Consider the following 16,722-nt stretch of genomic DNA (forward strand, 5'->3'; position numbering starts at 1 on the left):
AAAAAGAAAAAATTTTCCCTGTTAACTAGTTTAATTAAAGTCTTTTGAGTTTTCTTCATCCTGAAATTTTTGGTGATCTCATTCTTTCCCTCTCATTTTCTCCTATTATTCATCTTCTGACTTTGATGATGGTTTCCCCTTGGGGTGAATATCAAAGCCATATCTGAATTCGTCCATGTTGAGCAATATATGGCTTCCCAGTTTTGAGCTTTGCTCCAAGTGAATTATGCAGGGACAGAACTGGCCCCACTTGGATACTAGGCTCTCTTTCTTAGGTTTAGAGGATCACATGTATCTTACCCCAATTTCTTTGCTCCTCGGTTATCTCTAGCTGAGCTCTCTATTCACACTTAGTGCTAATGTGATACTGTCCCAATCTGAGCAAACATGTCTTAGGGGAAGCAGCAGTAGAATTTTGAATTTTTATTTACAAAACTAGCTTGTGGAAATAATACAAATTCATGGATGCAAAAAACCATTAAAATAAAATTTTTGAACAAGCAATAATAATACTAGACTTATGTACCTAATTTTTGGAAGCTTACCTGTCCAAGGAATATATTCAGGTTCTTTTTCTGGGAGTTCTTCCATTCTATATACAGCATTTCTGCTTTGACGATATTGACTGGCTGCTTGTAGCATATCCTGGGAAAACAAGAAATTACCTATTTCTGAAAATGGAAATTCAAAATATTTTTTAATTTAAACAAACAAAAAAATCTAACAAGCTACTAATGCCTATTAAGATGTATACTTTAAAAAAAATTCCCTAAGCTTTACATTTCTATTATCATAAATTACCATAAAGTGAATATCTAAAAATGGAAATGCAAGAATCTTACAAAGAAACTTAATTAAAAATTAAAGACAATATTTTAGTACATAGATTAGAATATTCTCAAATTGATGTGAGCTCATCAATGTGAATGTTTCTTCCAATGATGTTGACTGCAAGTCAGCATGTCTAACAAGCCTGTGCAGCTCTTATCAACCTCCTTATATAAATTCATCAAAAACAATTTGCCCAGAATATTGGAGACCTGCTGCACTTTCTCCTGACAGCAGGATGTCAGTGGTGCAAACTCATCACGGGGCAGCCTAAACTGGGCAATGGATAAAGCATTGGCCTTGAATCATGAGGACCAGAGTTCAAATATGGTCTAAGATACTTAACACTTGCTAGTTGGGTGATCCTGGGCAAGTCATGTAACAGCAAAAAAACCCAAAAAACCCAAACTCCTCAAAATGAGGAGTTCATCTTTTCTTCCTATCTTATTGATATCATTTATTCCTACTCTTCAAAGTTCTTCCTTGTTTTTGTGGGTGCAGCACACTCAAATCCAACATGCTGCCTTCTACATAATATTTTCAATTCTTTTAAAATTAAGATGTTGCATGTCTCTCAGTCTTCCATCAACTTTGAAATGTAAAGGAATATTACTATGGGTCCAAGGACTCTTAAGAACTGTCCTTGGTCAGATTTCATAAACTTGGATGGCATAAAAATTTATTTCAATATAATTGCTTTTATAACATTATATATTTTATAATAAAAACAATAGTCTGAAGGGTTCAAGGGCTACCTTAGATCATCAAATGGATTCATGATGCAAAAAAGACTATGAACCCTTGTTATGCAAGAGCACTGGTGAAAGTTTACTTATTTTCTTCTTAAAATCTTTCATTAAGGATGCCCTTAATTCATGTATAAATGAATCTCATAAATATTTTGTAGAGATAGTTAAGTAAGTACATTGGTTGATGTTGCTCAATTGTCCTTTTTGGGGGAATAAGCAACATGAAGTTTTTTCTACACTTTTACTATTTTCCTCTCCTTCAGATATAGTGAGAATGGATTCCTCAGTACTTTCATAATTAAATCACCTTCAGCATGAATGTCTTCTATATATATCAGGTACAGTCTGATTGTTTATCCTATCTTCAATTCTACTTAATGCCATTTTATCCAGGACTGTAATATTAGAATGCAGATGAATATTAGACTTCAAAGTATTTTAAAAATATAAATGTAAATATTTAACCTATATTGGCTTTAGTTTGAAAATCTAGACAATTCTTTCCAAATAAAATAATATGCCCAGAAGAAATAATGTAACTTAGTCCAAACACCATATTTGTTAGTAGTATTATGAACATAATAGGTGTTTAATAAATATGTGTTAACTGGTTCATAATTATTTTTCTAATAAAGTCTTACTACGATACTTAATCTGAGGAGAGGTACCCAGCATTCTTAAAAACTGAGTCAATGCAGTATATAAGGAAAATAAGAGTCCTAACAATCTAAAAAAAGCCACCTTCCAATATTGACCAAGATTGTCTTGAGGGAAAGCCTGTGTGAATAGGATGGCAATCTGGCTTCTTGATCTCAGAAATGTTTGTTAAGCATATTATAGTATGGAAGAATTATAATCTTCATTATGGAAAAAGGACCCACATAGTAGGTATATAACAGATCTTTTGAAGTATTAATCATTTCCTAATAATTCACAGTTATCACCATTTTTTGGTTTGCTAACCCATTATAATTAAGATGTAGCTAAACCCACAAATTTCTGAAGTTACTAGAATGGCATATCTGGGATCCAACCTTTCAATTTCTTTCATTTCATTCATACTCACTGAACCCCAAACTCCAAGTCCTCTCTTTCCTTACCTTTGCCTCTTCATTTCCTTTAGGACTCAGCTCAAATAACATATTTTACAAATAAGAGCTCCTGATATTTTACTTTATTTAAATCTAGGATTTAAATTTATTCTTTAAGTGAGTGCACTATACTACATTTCAGTACCTTCAGGATGTTGTTCACATTGACCACCACCTGAGCCCATTCAACAGATTCCATTGGTGTATCTTTTAAAATTTGTTCTTCCTGTTCCAATAAACACTCAAATATGGTGTCTATCTGCGATACCTGTAAAAAGAAACAGAGAAGACTTTATTTTGACACTATATCGCATATATTTATGTTAAATGTCCTAAAAAGCACAAAAATGAAAAGGTATTTCTTTTTTTTTATATATATATATATAGCTTGTTATTTACAAAACATATGCATGGGTAATTTTTCAACATTGACCCTTGCAAAACAAAATCTTTGTTCCAACTTTTCCCCTCAAGATATTTCTTTAATATGATATATATATATATATATATACACACACAAGAAATAGATTTGCATTGGATAATCACTGATATATATATATATATATATATATATATAAACAAGAAATAGATTTGCATTGGATAATCACTGATATATATATTTAAAAACAAGAAATAGATTTGCATTGGATAATCACTGAAAATTTTCCCAGTACAAAAAGGGGTAAAGTGAGGACAGTATCTCTCCCTACTACTGGTTCTAAAATTTTCTAAATTTTAGTTCTAAATATGCTAACTATAAAAATTAGAGAAGAAAATTTTAAAATTTAAGGGAAAACATCAATAAATATAAAAATTTCCCAAATTTCATATTACATGATGATTCATTAAAAAAAAAAAAAAACCCTAGAGAGAAAGGGACTTGTATGTGCAAAAATGTTTGTGGCAGCCCTTTTCTTAGTAGCTTGAAATTGGAAATTAAATGGATGCCCACCAATTGGAGAATGGCTGAGTAAATTGTGGTATATGAACGTTATGGAATATTATTGTTCTGTAAGAAATGACCAGCAGGATGAATATAGAAAGGCTAGGAGAGACTTACATGAACTGACACTAAGTGAAATGAGCAGAACCAGAAGATCATTATACACTTCAACAACAATACTATATGAGGATCAATTCTGATCGAAGTGGTTATCTTCAACAATAAAGATTCAAATCAATTCCAACTGATCAATAATAAACAGAACCAGATACACCCATCAAAAGAACACCGGGAACTGAGTATGGACCACAACATAGCATTTCCACTCTTTCTGTTACTGTTTGATTGAATTTTTGTTTTTCTTCACAGGTTATATTTAACCTTCTTTCTAAATCTGATTTTTCTTGTGCAGCAAGAAAACTGTATAAATATGTATACATATATTGTATTTAGCATATACTTTAAGATATTTAACATGTATGGGACTACCTGCCATCTAGGGGAGGGGGTGGGGGGAAAGAAGGGAAAAGTTGGAACAGAAATTAGAAATTCAATTGAAAATAACAATAGCGTTTATATAGTGCTTTGCGTTTTGCAAAGCAATTTACATTTTCTTCACTTGACCTTCACAATTACCTTGTGAGATAAGTGTTATTATTACATCCATTTTACAGGTCAGGAAACTAAAGCTAGGAGAATTTAATTGACTTGCTCAAAGTCAAACAGCTAGTAAGTATTTAAGGCAAAACCTGAACTCCGATTTTCCTGATTTCAATTCCAGCAGCCTGGCAACCATGCCATTTATCTATGCTATATATAAAATAGGAGAGAATTAACATCCTAAGACACTCCAGATATTGAACACTCCATCTTTCCCTATGCTTTATAAACACTTAACCCATCCTCACTCCCATTCCCTCCATCCCTCATTCTTTTCTAGACCACCACCCTTGCACAGGATACACTACCCTCTCTTCTGTTATCTTGATTCCTTGGTGAACTAATTTATGTTAATTTCTACTCTTCAATCTCTTGACCCTTTGTCCTATATAATCACATCTTTCTAAAACTCATCCTCAGATTACTTCTACCAAATGTCTACTTTGCTCCTATTCATGAACTATTCAATATAGCTGGAAAAAGTCATGAAATCTTCCCAAATGGGGCCACTACAAATTGAGCTCCATCTTCAGCAAGGTAATCGCTCTACTGTTTCCTAATCAATTTCACTATTTCACTCTTGATAGCTAATGCTCCCAATCATTTTATCTTTCCTCAAATTTTCATAGCAATTCTTCCCTCTAAACTCTGTCATGGAACTTGCCTCATAACTCATCACAAAAAATTAGGCTCAACATGGTGACCTTCAAATTTTATATCACTCAATTATCTTCTCCCTTTATCTCTCTTTCATTCTCATTTTTTAAAATTTTATTTTTTATTATACTTTTTATATACAAAATATATGCATGGCTAATTTTTCAACACTGACCCTTGCAAAACCTTCTATTCCAACTTTTCCCCTCCTTTCCCCCATCCCCTCCCCTAGATGGCAGGTAGTCCCAATACATGATAAATATGTTAAAGTATATGTTAAATACAATATATGTATACATATTTATACAGTTGTCTTGTTGCACAGGAAAGATTGGATTTAGAAAGAAGGTAAAAATAACCTGAGAAGAAAAAAACAAAAATGCAAGCAAACAGTAACCGAAAGAGTAGAAATGTTATGTTGTGGTCCATACTCATTTCCCAGTGTTCTTTCTCTGGGTGTAGCTGGTTCTGTTCATTAAAGATCAATTGGAACTGCTTTGGCTTCCTTCTCATTTTAAATGAAGAGGTGGCCCTTCTCCTTGCCAAAGCCAATTTCTCTACATGCACACTCCATCCTATCCCCTTCTGTTTTCTCCAAAAAACTGTCATCACTATCATTTATATTCTTTTCCTAATCTTCAATTTCTATTGGATCTTTTCCTGTTGTCTATAAACATCCATCTCTTTCATCTTTAAAAATTCCTCAATTCATCCTTCCCTACTGGCTGTCAACTCATTTCACGCCTCCCCTTCTTTGTTACATCCTTCACCTAGGTGCCTCCAATTCCTCTCCTATCACTAGCTTCTAAATCCTGTGTAATCTTGTTTCCAACTCTGTCATTCAACTGAAAAGTGTCTTCTCCAAAATTACCAAATATCTCTTAAACATTAAAGTGAAAAGTCTTTTCTTAATCTTTAATCTTCTTGACCTATCTGCAGTTTCTGAAACTGTTCATTACCTCCTGATTCTCTCTCCTCTCTCGGCTTTGTTAATACTGTTTGCTCTTGGTTCTCTCCCTATTTATCTGTCTGCTTCTCAGTGTTCTTTGCTGCCATGCCCATTCACCAAGTGTGTCCCAGACCTCATCTCTATTCCCTCTATACTATCATATATGGATCTCAGAAGCTCTCTGTTAAACCATTATTATGCAGATTACTCCTAGAATTTATTTATTTATTTCCAGCAAGAGTGTCTCTCCTGAGCTCCAGTCTTGCCTCATCAATTCTCTTTTATCATCTTGATTTGGATATTCTTTAGGTATGTCTAACTCAATATGTAAAAAACAGATTTTATTAGCTTTTTCTTCAAATTCTCCCTTCTTATTTATTCAAGTCATAAGCATAATTTTATATTAGATGTATACATATACAAAAAACACATAATGTGCTATTTTTACACATTTATATATTTAACCATAGCACATATATTTACATTATAACTTCACCAAATAAATAAATATCAAGAATGATGACATCTTACCTCTCTAAAAAAGACATCTGCAGGAGTAAGACTTGGTGGAACATCACAATCTCTTTTGTTTAAAGCATTTAAGATAGCAGTATTCACCAGATCAGAAAGTCTAGAATGATGATTTTTGAGAACAATGGCAGCTGACAACTTTTCAGCATGTTCACAGAGCAACAACCTTGTTGCCATCGGCATCCCTCTTACTGGAAAAGTGCCCAGACGGTCAAATAAGCCAACCTTGCAAAAAAGATAGACCACATGCTCTTAGAAAGGATGTATAACAACATTTTAAAAATCTGGTTAAATATTCATCCAGACTGAGTTTAAGAAACTCCCTTCGATTCTTCTAGTAGCTGACTCTTTTCTAGCAAGGTCAGGAAGCTCTTGTAAATATCTCATCCCTATTCTATCAGAAGAAGTATCAAAGAAGCCTAAGGGCAAATTAAATCTGAGGAGTTTTTTCAATATTTCTTTTTGGATATACCCATTCCTATAACATGTAGAGCTTTTTGGTTCAATGACTCCTTTTTGCCTTGATTTCTGACATCACAACTTATTTACCTTGTAGCAATATACTTGGCAGTAAATTTTCAGGTATATCCTTGACTCAACCACAATTAATTACAAACATTTATTTTTATGAAAGAAAAAATTTTTAATATTGTAGCATTAAACAATTCTTATAATTAAAACTAACTCTGGACACATTAAGAAATTAGATTAAATTGTACTATATTAGTATATTTATTATGTTACTGTACGTCCATGTCCAGTTTAGACTTAATTCAGTACATCTATTTAATTAAACAAACAAAAAATTTATATTTAGATACTTCAACTTATGACATAAAGGAACATGTAACACAAAAGGAGCAAAACATGAGATAGATATATGTAAATCCTCATGTGAAATTTTTAAAAATTCCTGTTTAAAGGAAGGAAATTAATGAGATGACATCTACAGTAAATAGAGCACTAAAGTTTTCTTGTCAGGATTAATAGAGTAAACTCTAAATTAAAAGAATGTAAAATTTAGGACAGAAAGTCTATACCAGACCTTTAATGACAGATTAATAAAAACCAAAACCAAAACCACCTTATCCTATGTTAATGAGTTTTTTTTCTTTGTAAGGCAACTGTTATTTCTTAAGGGAAGATAATGACTGAATGTGGGACAATTATATTGAGCAACAAATATTCTTCCTAATCCATATTTAAAAAAAAAAACCTCCAACAATCTGATGAAATAAATTATTTTTTTTGATGGAGCTGGAGAACTAGATTTAAGTGCTACCTCTACCACTCATTAGCTATGTCACCTTGGGCAAATCTCCCTGAACTTGGTCCTTCATACATAAAATAAGAATAATAACATTCATATCAACTGGATAAAGTTATTAGGAGAACATTTGGTAAACTTTAAAGCATCACGTAAATGAAACTTTTATTATCTTCCTTAATGAACCAATTTTTCTTACTCCTTCCCTCTTAAATTCCAACTTGTCTTTATGTTAGAAAGTTCCTTTCCAAATTTCTAGATTTTTTTCTTCTTAAATATAGAAAATATATAAGATATTCATCTATGATTACAGATCATGCCCACAATGGCAGTGCTCTCAATAAAACACATTAAAGGGACTAGATTTTCCATTGTTTTCATTATATAGAATGGAAGAAGATTATAATACCTCACGACTGTTAAAGAGGCAAAAATGGTTGAAAAGCAAAACAAACAGAACAAAACAAAACATAGGACAATATTGGAGGAATAATTACAAGATGGGCACATTAGCACTACCAGTAGGGAGAGTTTTAAACAATTTGGAACTACATGTCAAAAGTCATTAAATTGATCATATGCTTTTGATTCAATAATTTCTATACGTGTGTGTGTGTGTGTGTGTGTGTGTGTGTGTGTGTGTGTGCATGTATACTATATCTAGTACATACTCCAGGGAAATCAATGATAAACACACACACACACACACATAAACACACATTATTGAGAGCAGCACTCTGGTAGGAAAAAATTAAAAATAATTAGACAAATAAAACTTGGCATTTGAATATAGTTCAATATTATGTATAAAAAAATAATATGAAGAACTAAGAAACTTGAGAAGACTGAGTACAGTAAATAGAACCAAGAGAACAATATACACAATGACAGAAAGAAACGTTCAAGGACATTAGAACTCGGACCAACGCAAATACTAATCTGGTTCCAGGAGACTAATAATGAAATGCCCCTCTTTGCTCTTAACAGAATGGAGGTGGAGTGTAAGAATTAAATGAGATATATACTGTCAAACACTGTCAATATATTAGTTTCTTTTAACAAGAAAGAGATCTACCACAGGGTAAGGGAAAGGAGGGAGGAAAGATACTGGGAAATGATATAATTAGTTTAAGTATTCATAAAACATTTTGTTTAAAAAGATGTGGTAAACCCACAGGTCATAAGAAGTGTTTTGGTCCGGGATGCCTAAAGTTCTCAACAATTTAGACTCTTACTTGATGAATAAAATCCATAAGGAAACAATGGGCTTTCATCTTGTCTTCTAATTGATGAAGAATAATAAGTGATGTATTACTGAATCCTGGTGCTTCTGCAAAACACAATAATAAAATCTGAATACTGAGTGTTCTAGTTTTATGTCATCAATAATAAAAATAAGGACAAGGAGAAAAAAATTAAGCATTAGGCACATTGAAAGACAACTGTTGGTAACATCATCTAAGAATTGTAAAATTTAAAGGAAACATTTTTAAAACCCAAATAATTCTCGTTTGGACTACTATTCTCCTTTTTAAAACAATACTGTTGCTATCAGGAGAGAGATCTTCTCTTCTATATTTTTGTATGATCATCTCACTAAAAAAAGTTTCATCATCTATAGCATTTAAAACAGCTACAGAGAAAGTAAGCAATCAACTGAGATGCAAGTATACTCAATTTTCGTAATTTTAGCAATGGAAACACAATGCAAACTATGGTAGTCTTTTATATTAGCTAATAGGGAATAAAGAAGAAGAGTATGATACCAAGAATTGTCACTTTTAAGGTTATACATATGAATTATGATATTGAAAGCAATAATCATGTTAAATTCATTATATACTTCCTGATCATATATGCCAAATATTTGAAAATTATAGTTTAACAATCTATTGTAAGATAAAAAAAAAATTGATGTAAATATATTATCCCCAAGATCATAAGTTAGCAGATCTGAGAGTTGACTAGCAAAAATGATACTAGGCCCACTACAGTCCAGATATTCAAAAGTAAATTCTAATAAACTTTTACAGTACAAATCTCTCCTAAATTAAGCTTATTTCAAAACATAGAATGAGATAGTAAACTACTCAATTACTTCCATGAACAAATAAGAAGTTGGTGCCTAAACTGAAAACAAAGCTAAAAAAGAAAATCATATTCAGTGGCACTAATTTATATTGACATAAAACACTATATAAAATATCTACACTAGACTATGTTAACAGTATATATTAAAAAAACAAACAACTCCATTGGAGTGAAGTAGAACTAATAAATAAGAATGCAAGGATGGTTTTACATCTGGGAATATCATAAATCTTAACACAAAAGAAAGAATAAAAATATGATCATATCTAGTGACACTGGTCTCTTCATCATTCATCAAAAAAGACACTCTACCTCTCAGCTCTGGACATTTTCACTGGGCTATTCCCCCTAGAATGCCCTCCCTCATCATTTATTCCTCATGGCTTCCATGGCTGGCACCCTGGAAATCAGAGCTAAAATGCCATCTTCTAAATAAAGTCTTTCCCAATCTCCATTCTAATGATTTCCCTCTGTTGATTATTTTCTACTCATCCTATATATAGTCTGTATGTGCACAGTAGTTTGCATGATGTTTTCCCAATTAAATCGAGAGCTCCTCAAGGGCAAAAACTGTCTTCTGCCCTCCCCTTTTTTGTATTCCCAGGGCTTTGTACATAGTAAACAGGCATTTAATAAATGCTCAAAGACTATTGTCTTGTGATTTCATGTATAATAGTGGTTACTACTGTATTTTTTTGTAAAAGAAAAACAAAATACTCCTTTTCCTTCTCAGAGTAAAATAAGCCCAATGTTAAGTATTTATTTTTAATTTTCTTACCTTCAGGGACAGATTCAGCCCATCGTGGATCAGAAGCCGGATAGTCATCCACCAAGTCAACACTGATTTGGGTGACAGCTCTATCTAGCTGAATGTCAGAATCCGAATCAGAATGAGATGAGAACAGTTCATCAACCATAATTTGGGCATGAACTAGATCTTTTCTGCAATAAAATTGGAAAAGATTTTTAATTTCATAGGTATATAAATAACCCCCCATCAAATTTCTTTCACTGAAGAAACAAATGTAGGAAGTAAACAGAATCTTAATCTGATTAAGAGAATAATTCTGAAAGAAATTGAATTGATCTTATATTATTTTTTCATTCTATTCTGGAATTAATCAAATTCCTTATTACTGCCTCATTTTGTAATGGTTTCTCAAGGAACATTTGTTTATTTAATTATGAGTTAAGTTCAGAAGTCTTGCTAATCATTGTTCTGTTCTTGTCTCAAGGAAATCTGTTATCCTTAAGGGATGCAAGTGGATGCCACAAAATTTGGTCTACTCTCATTACAGCACCAAGTTATCTTTCAAGGATATCTTGTTTATCATCCAAAGAAGTCTGGTCTACTATCTCTAATCTTAAAGGTGAACTTAAGCAATAAATATTTCTTAATCACAGGAAGGAAAGAAGAGATTGCTGTTAGTCCCTCATTTCCAATTTCTAAGCAATCATATTGTCTCCTATGCCTCATCTCTGTAACTAATCAGAGATGAGGCATAGGAGACAATATGATTGGTTAGATTGGTTTCATCACTTATGACATCAAACTTCTTTAACCAATCATAATTTATTTTCCACCTATGTTCTTTGTTCTGAACTTTCCTAAAAAATAGGAAAGGGTAGTCATTCTCCATCAAAGGGTCCTACTCAAATCTCGAGACCCTGAAGTATACTATAAAACATAAAGGGATGGACATGTTATAAGGATTATTCATTTATTCAACAGTGACTGCCTACTACATATAAAGCATAGTATTAAGTTTTGTAAGGAATGCAAAAACTATTAAGATAGAGTCTTATTATGTCAACATAGGACATATACTGCTTCTGATATTGTTGCATTCTGGGGCATATAGAATTTATTATTATGAAGGGATTTGCAACATTATTATCAGTGTACTCCAACAGAAAAGACATATTTTAGTCCCAATTATGTCACTATTTAACCTTATGTTTTTTGGTAAAATTAGGCCTCAAGTTTCCTCATGTGTAGAATAAAGAGGATTGAACTAGATCTCTAAGGTCCCTTTAAACTCTGAAATTCTGGGATCCCTTTCCATTGACCTGGCAATTGAAAATCTGCCAAACTTAATCACAGTGAAGTCACAACATTTTTACAACACATATGGATGGCCAGATAAAGGAAAAACTAGGAACTATACTTGTCTCATTGCCCCCTCTACTGACCAGAAGACTGAACACAACTATAAAAATAAAGATAAAGGATAAATATTAAAAAGTACGTTAGAAGGGTCAGTACGTTACAATGCTAATTTGGGGATTCCCAAAGTTGGGTTGTAGAGGGGAAAGAGAACAAATTTTCATTTTCTAGAAACTCTGAAATCATGAGTATGCACACATATTAATGTGAAAATCTCTGACCATCACAAAAAACGAGACAGCATTTACTATTGTATTCCCTCCCTCTTAAAAATTCCCTCATTCACTGAAAGAGGGACATAGAGCAAGGCATAATGATAGTGATTGGCTTGAGGAACTCCCGAGGTTCTCAGATCTAATATACCTGTAGTTCCTAACATATGGGCAACAAACCCTTAATCTAGCCCAGTCTTTTTATTTTACAGACAACAGAACCTAAATTGAGTGGTAAGATTTGCCCAAGGTCATATATCTAACTGGTGAAAAAGCCAGAATTAAAATCAAGAATCTGGTTTATTCACTTTAAAAAAGATTCAAATTATACTCTGAAGATCATTATTTCATATTCATCTTTAAAGAAAAGTTAAGTTTTTTCAATATCACATCAAAATATATTAATCTGCTGTGTTTACAGGCTGATTTTAAAATATGCATAAATAAGTCACTGCCAACCCCACAAAATTGAAAAATTCAGACACAATTCAGTGTCATCAGCAAAACCTCCAACTCCTATAGACTCATAAGATTTAGAAGTGGAATAAATCTTGGCCTTCATCTACTTTAAAATTTCCTTATTTAACAGATAATGAGACTGAGGTACAGAAAACAAAGCAACTTTTTCAGGTTCATACAAGTGATCTCCCAAACCAATGGATCTGGGATGCCAAAATATTACTTTCTTCTTCATCCTATCTTACCACTCCAAAAAAAATATTTTTTTTTTTCTTAAGTGACATATTGAAATAAAATTTATCCTTGGAATTCATTGCAAATATTTTATACCTGCAATACTGGAGAAAAGCGGCTTTTAGCAACCTTGTCTTGTCTTCTTGTGCTATGATATCCAGTTTGGTAGTGTTTTCAAAAACTGGACTCTGGAATAACAAATTATATTTTGGCAATGGAATAACCAGAATATTTAAAGTTGTTGAATAAATAGCTACACAGAGACTCACAATAAAAGTAAGTACAAATATGTGCAGAACAGAAATGAGTTATTTATAAAAGCAAACTAAGCAATACAAATCTTAATTTGATTCAATAATCATTTATTAAAAACTTACTATATGTTACCAACTTTTGTTAGTTGACAGAAATCCAAATATAAAAATGGCATTTGCTAATCTCAAAATGCTTGAATCTACCAGTGAGGATATATCAACTAAAAGAGTACAGGGACAGACTAGTGATAGATTTGCAGTTTCATGTGCAATCACCTTTTTAAAAAAATTATACCATGTTAAGGAAATGCTTGTTTTATTCCATAAATTAAAAGGAAAATAAATTAAATCAAATCTAAAAGTTACACTATTATTCTTTAGGTCAGAGGTTTTAAACATGGAGAACATCCAGAGGAAGGTAATCCAGAGGAAGGAATGGTGCAAGTGGACCATGAGTATCCAGTGAAAATAACTGAAGGAATTGAGAATGTTTTGCCTCGAGAAGAAATGATTTAGGGAGAATATGAAAACTATTCAATTATCTGAAGGGATATTACGAGGGATTATATGTATGCTCTATATCTCAAGAAGGTAGAAAATAGTGAAAGAAACAATTTTAGACTTGAGGTAAGGAAAAAAAAAAACCCTAACATTTAGGAAAAAACAAAGGTGGAACTTGCTACCTTGGGACATGCATGGTTGGTTCTCCCACCATGAAAGATTGAGAGTAGATTTCTATTTAGGTCTGGATATAAAGATTTGGAATTGTCTGTGGAGAGGAAATAATTAAACCTGTAAAAGGAAATGAGAATATCAAGAGAATTCCAGGAAAGAAGAAATGATAAGGACAAAGGGCAGAGCTTTGGGATAACAATCACTTAGGTGTACAGCACCAATCAAATTAAAATATAACTGGGAAATATTTAACAAAATGTAATGAAAAATATTAAAGATAGTATTTTAAAACTAAAATCAATATATGGCCAGCAGAAATCCTTATGCAGTTTACTAGCTACTATTTCTATTTGAGTTTAACACCAATGCTCTGTATAATAACATGTTTTTTTTTTCTTTTTTCTTGAGGCAATTGGGGTTAAGTGACTTGCTCAGGGTCACACAACTAGGAAGTGGTAAGTGTCTGAGACCAAATTTGAACTCAGGTCCTCCTGACTAATGCTCTATCCATTGCGCTACCTTGCTGCCCCTTGTATAGTAACTTGAAATTCAAAATCAATCAACAATGTGATATGAGGTCACACAGATGTGATCTTAGGCTAAAAAGAATCCTGGGGTTCAAATTGAGTCTCATTTTACACCATCCCAGTCAAAGCACATGAGGAGTACTCAGTTCTGGGGACCATATTTTAGGAAAGACACTGATAAGCAAGAGAATATCCAGAGGAAAGTAATCAGAATGATGAAAGATAAGAGGACCATGAATATTTAGTAAAAATAACTGAAGGGATTGAGAATGTTTTCCCTGGAGAACAAGGGAGAATATGAAAGCTATGTTCTGTAACTCAAGAGGGTAGAAAATAGTAAAAGTTGCTCAGAAGCAACTTTAGACTTGAAGTAAGGAAAACTTCTAACATTTAGAAAAAAACAAAAGTGGAATTTGCTGCTTTGGGAGGCAGTTGATTCCCTCATCATGAAAGGTTGAGAATGGGTTTCTGTTTAGGCACAGGTTCATCTAGTGGCTCCTACAGTTCCTTCAAGTTTTGAGATTATGTAATTCTGAGCTAACTTGTGATCTGAAAAAGTCAGGCATGTGATCAGAATCCTATACTGGGAAGATTACTTTGAAAGTTATGTGAAGGTTGTACTGGGGAAGTAAAAGACTAGAGACAAGGAGATCAGGCAAGCAAATACTGTTGTATTTAGCATAGATATATGATGCAAACTTAAATCAGGGTAGGAATAGTATGAGTACTGTGGTATCAAGAGGAAAAAAAGGAAACTGGGAAGGAAGACAGATATAGGGAAAATGATAATGAATTTGGCTTTGGATGACTGGAAGTATCAGAGGGAAAGAATAGCTAGAAAAATAGGTCTGAATTTCAGTCTCAATTAAGGGATAAGAGCTGAATATAAAAATTTAGGATTATCTGTGGAGAGGAAATAATTAAACCTATAGGAACAAATGAGAATGTCAGAAGAATTCTGGGATGGAAGAAATGATAAGGACATAGGGAAGAACTTTGGGATAACAATCACTTAGGTGGCAAAAGGATGATGAATCAACAAAGGAGACCAAAAAGGATCAGTCTTTCCAAAAAAATAAAAATACTATAAAAGAGATTCAGACATTTCAAGGATAGAGGTTATATGTCACACCATTACTTATACTCTTTTGTGGCAAACTAAACAATAATTTAAAAAAACTACTAATTCACAACATAATTTTCTTTATATGCTTATCACAAACAATATTATAAGCAAAATAATTCATCATAGTTAATGTTACCATTGTCTTAAAAGTTTTCTTTTGTTATGTGTATGTGTATGTAGTATAATACATTGTGTTCCACTGAATATCAAAAATTTTTATAATTTCTAAATTAAAAGAATATGCACTATTAGCATGTCCAAAGGGAAAAAATAAAATCCAAATGGGTCTACTTTGCCAAATAAACTTTTAAATTTTAAACTGCTTGGATATTTTACATTACATAGGCATAGCTTTTGCTTATTTCACTAGAAGCATAAAAAATGGTGAACCAATTCAAACCATTCATTATTTTTTTTCATATAATATTGATAATTAGCTTGAAAGACTATGTAATACCTCATTGTTTGGCCCAGCAACTGAAGATGCCAAGGAATCTTCCAAGTCCTCAGGTAATACTGACACATTTTCCCTAGAAACAAGTGCCACTAATCCACTGTTCCTAGAGAAAAAAACTGGAAGACCAGCACAAGAACCAGCTCCTAAAATACAATCTCCTAAAAGAAAGGCATAATGATAAAAGATTATATAACCAGAAGGAAATATTTTTCCACAAAATATTTTATGCTCCAGGAACTTTCCTTAATCACAAATAAAACTTCACCTGCCAACCACAATCTAATCAATCATATGTAATATTAAGTATTAAACACAACTATAAGATATTAAAGGCTTTTAAAGATAATTCTATTTCAAAACTTGTTTTTTCCTCTTTAGTATTTCTGCAAATCAATATTCAAGACCCTTGAGGCAATGGAGTCGAAAAAGGATATGTACTGCAAATTAGGAGGGATACTAGGCTTACTAGTGCACATCTAGAATCCCTGCTATCTGGAGAGGCTGGGGGCACTCAACCTTTTGTGGTTGAAAGTTGTGAGACACAGTGTGCTAAGTCAAATGGGTGGTTATGCTGTGTTGATAATCAAATATAGAGAGTCCCTAGAAGCAGAGTTACCACGTCTAGGGAGAGGAAAATGGATCCAGATACAGAGTAAAACAGGTCAAAACTTTGCAGCCCAATCAGCAGTGGGATTTCCACGATTAACATTATATTTTCAACCTAGGCAAGAGAAGGAGACCTGGTCTTTTTTTTTTTTTTTTTTTTTTTATGTTTTTTTCCTATCTGCTTTTTTCTAGAGAAAAATATTATTTTCTTCTTAACAGCATGAAAATTTTACCACATA

General features: G+C 32.6%; 1 protein-coding gene across 1 annotated transcript in view; it reads right to left on the reverse strand.

Moving 5' to 3' along the window:
• NUP133 (nucleoporin 133) overlaps positions 1-16,722 on the reverse strand; it is a 65,291-nt gene that overhangs the window by 19,404 nt on the left and 29,165 nt on the right. The window contains exons 11-17 of the mRNA XM_051993621.1: positions 15,878-16,035; positions 12,935-13,026; positions 10,545-10,708; positions 8,911-9,005; positions 6,409-6,633; positions 2,814-2,936; positions 546-645 (exon numbers count right to left, since the gene is read on the reverse strand). Coding sequence (XP_051849581.1) covers positions 546-645; positions 2,814-2,936; positions 6,409-6,633; positions 8,911-9,005; positions 10,545-10,708; positions 12,935-13,026; positions 15,878-16,035 — 957 coding nt within the window. The remainder of the gene's footprint in view (positions 1-545; positions 646-2,813; positions 2,937-6,408; positions 6,634-8,910; positions 9,006-10,544; positions 10,709-12,934; positions 13,027-15,877; positions 16,036-16,722) is intronic.

This window comes from Antechinus flavipes, chromosome 4 (assembly GCF_016432865.1).
Source record: "Antechinus flavipes isolate AdamAnt ecotype Samford, QLD, Australia chromosome 4, AdamAnt_v2, whole genome shotgun sequence".
NCBI lineage: Eukaryota > Metazoa > Chordata > Mammalia > Dasyuromorphia > Dasyuridae > Antechinus > Antechinus flavipes.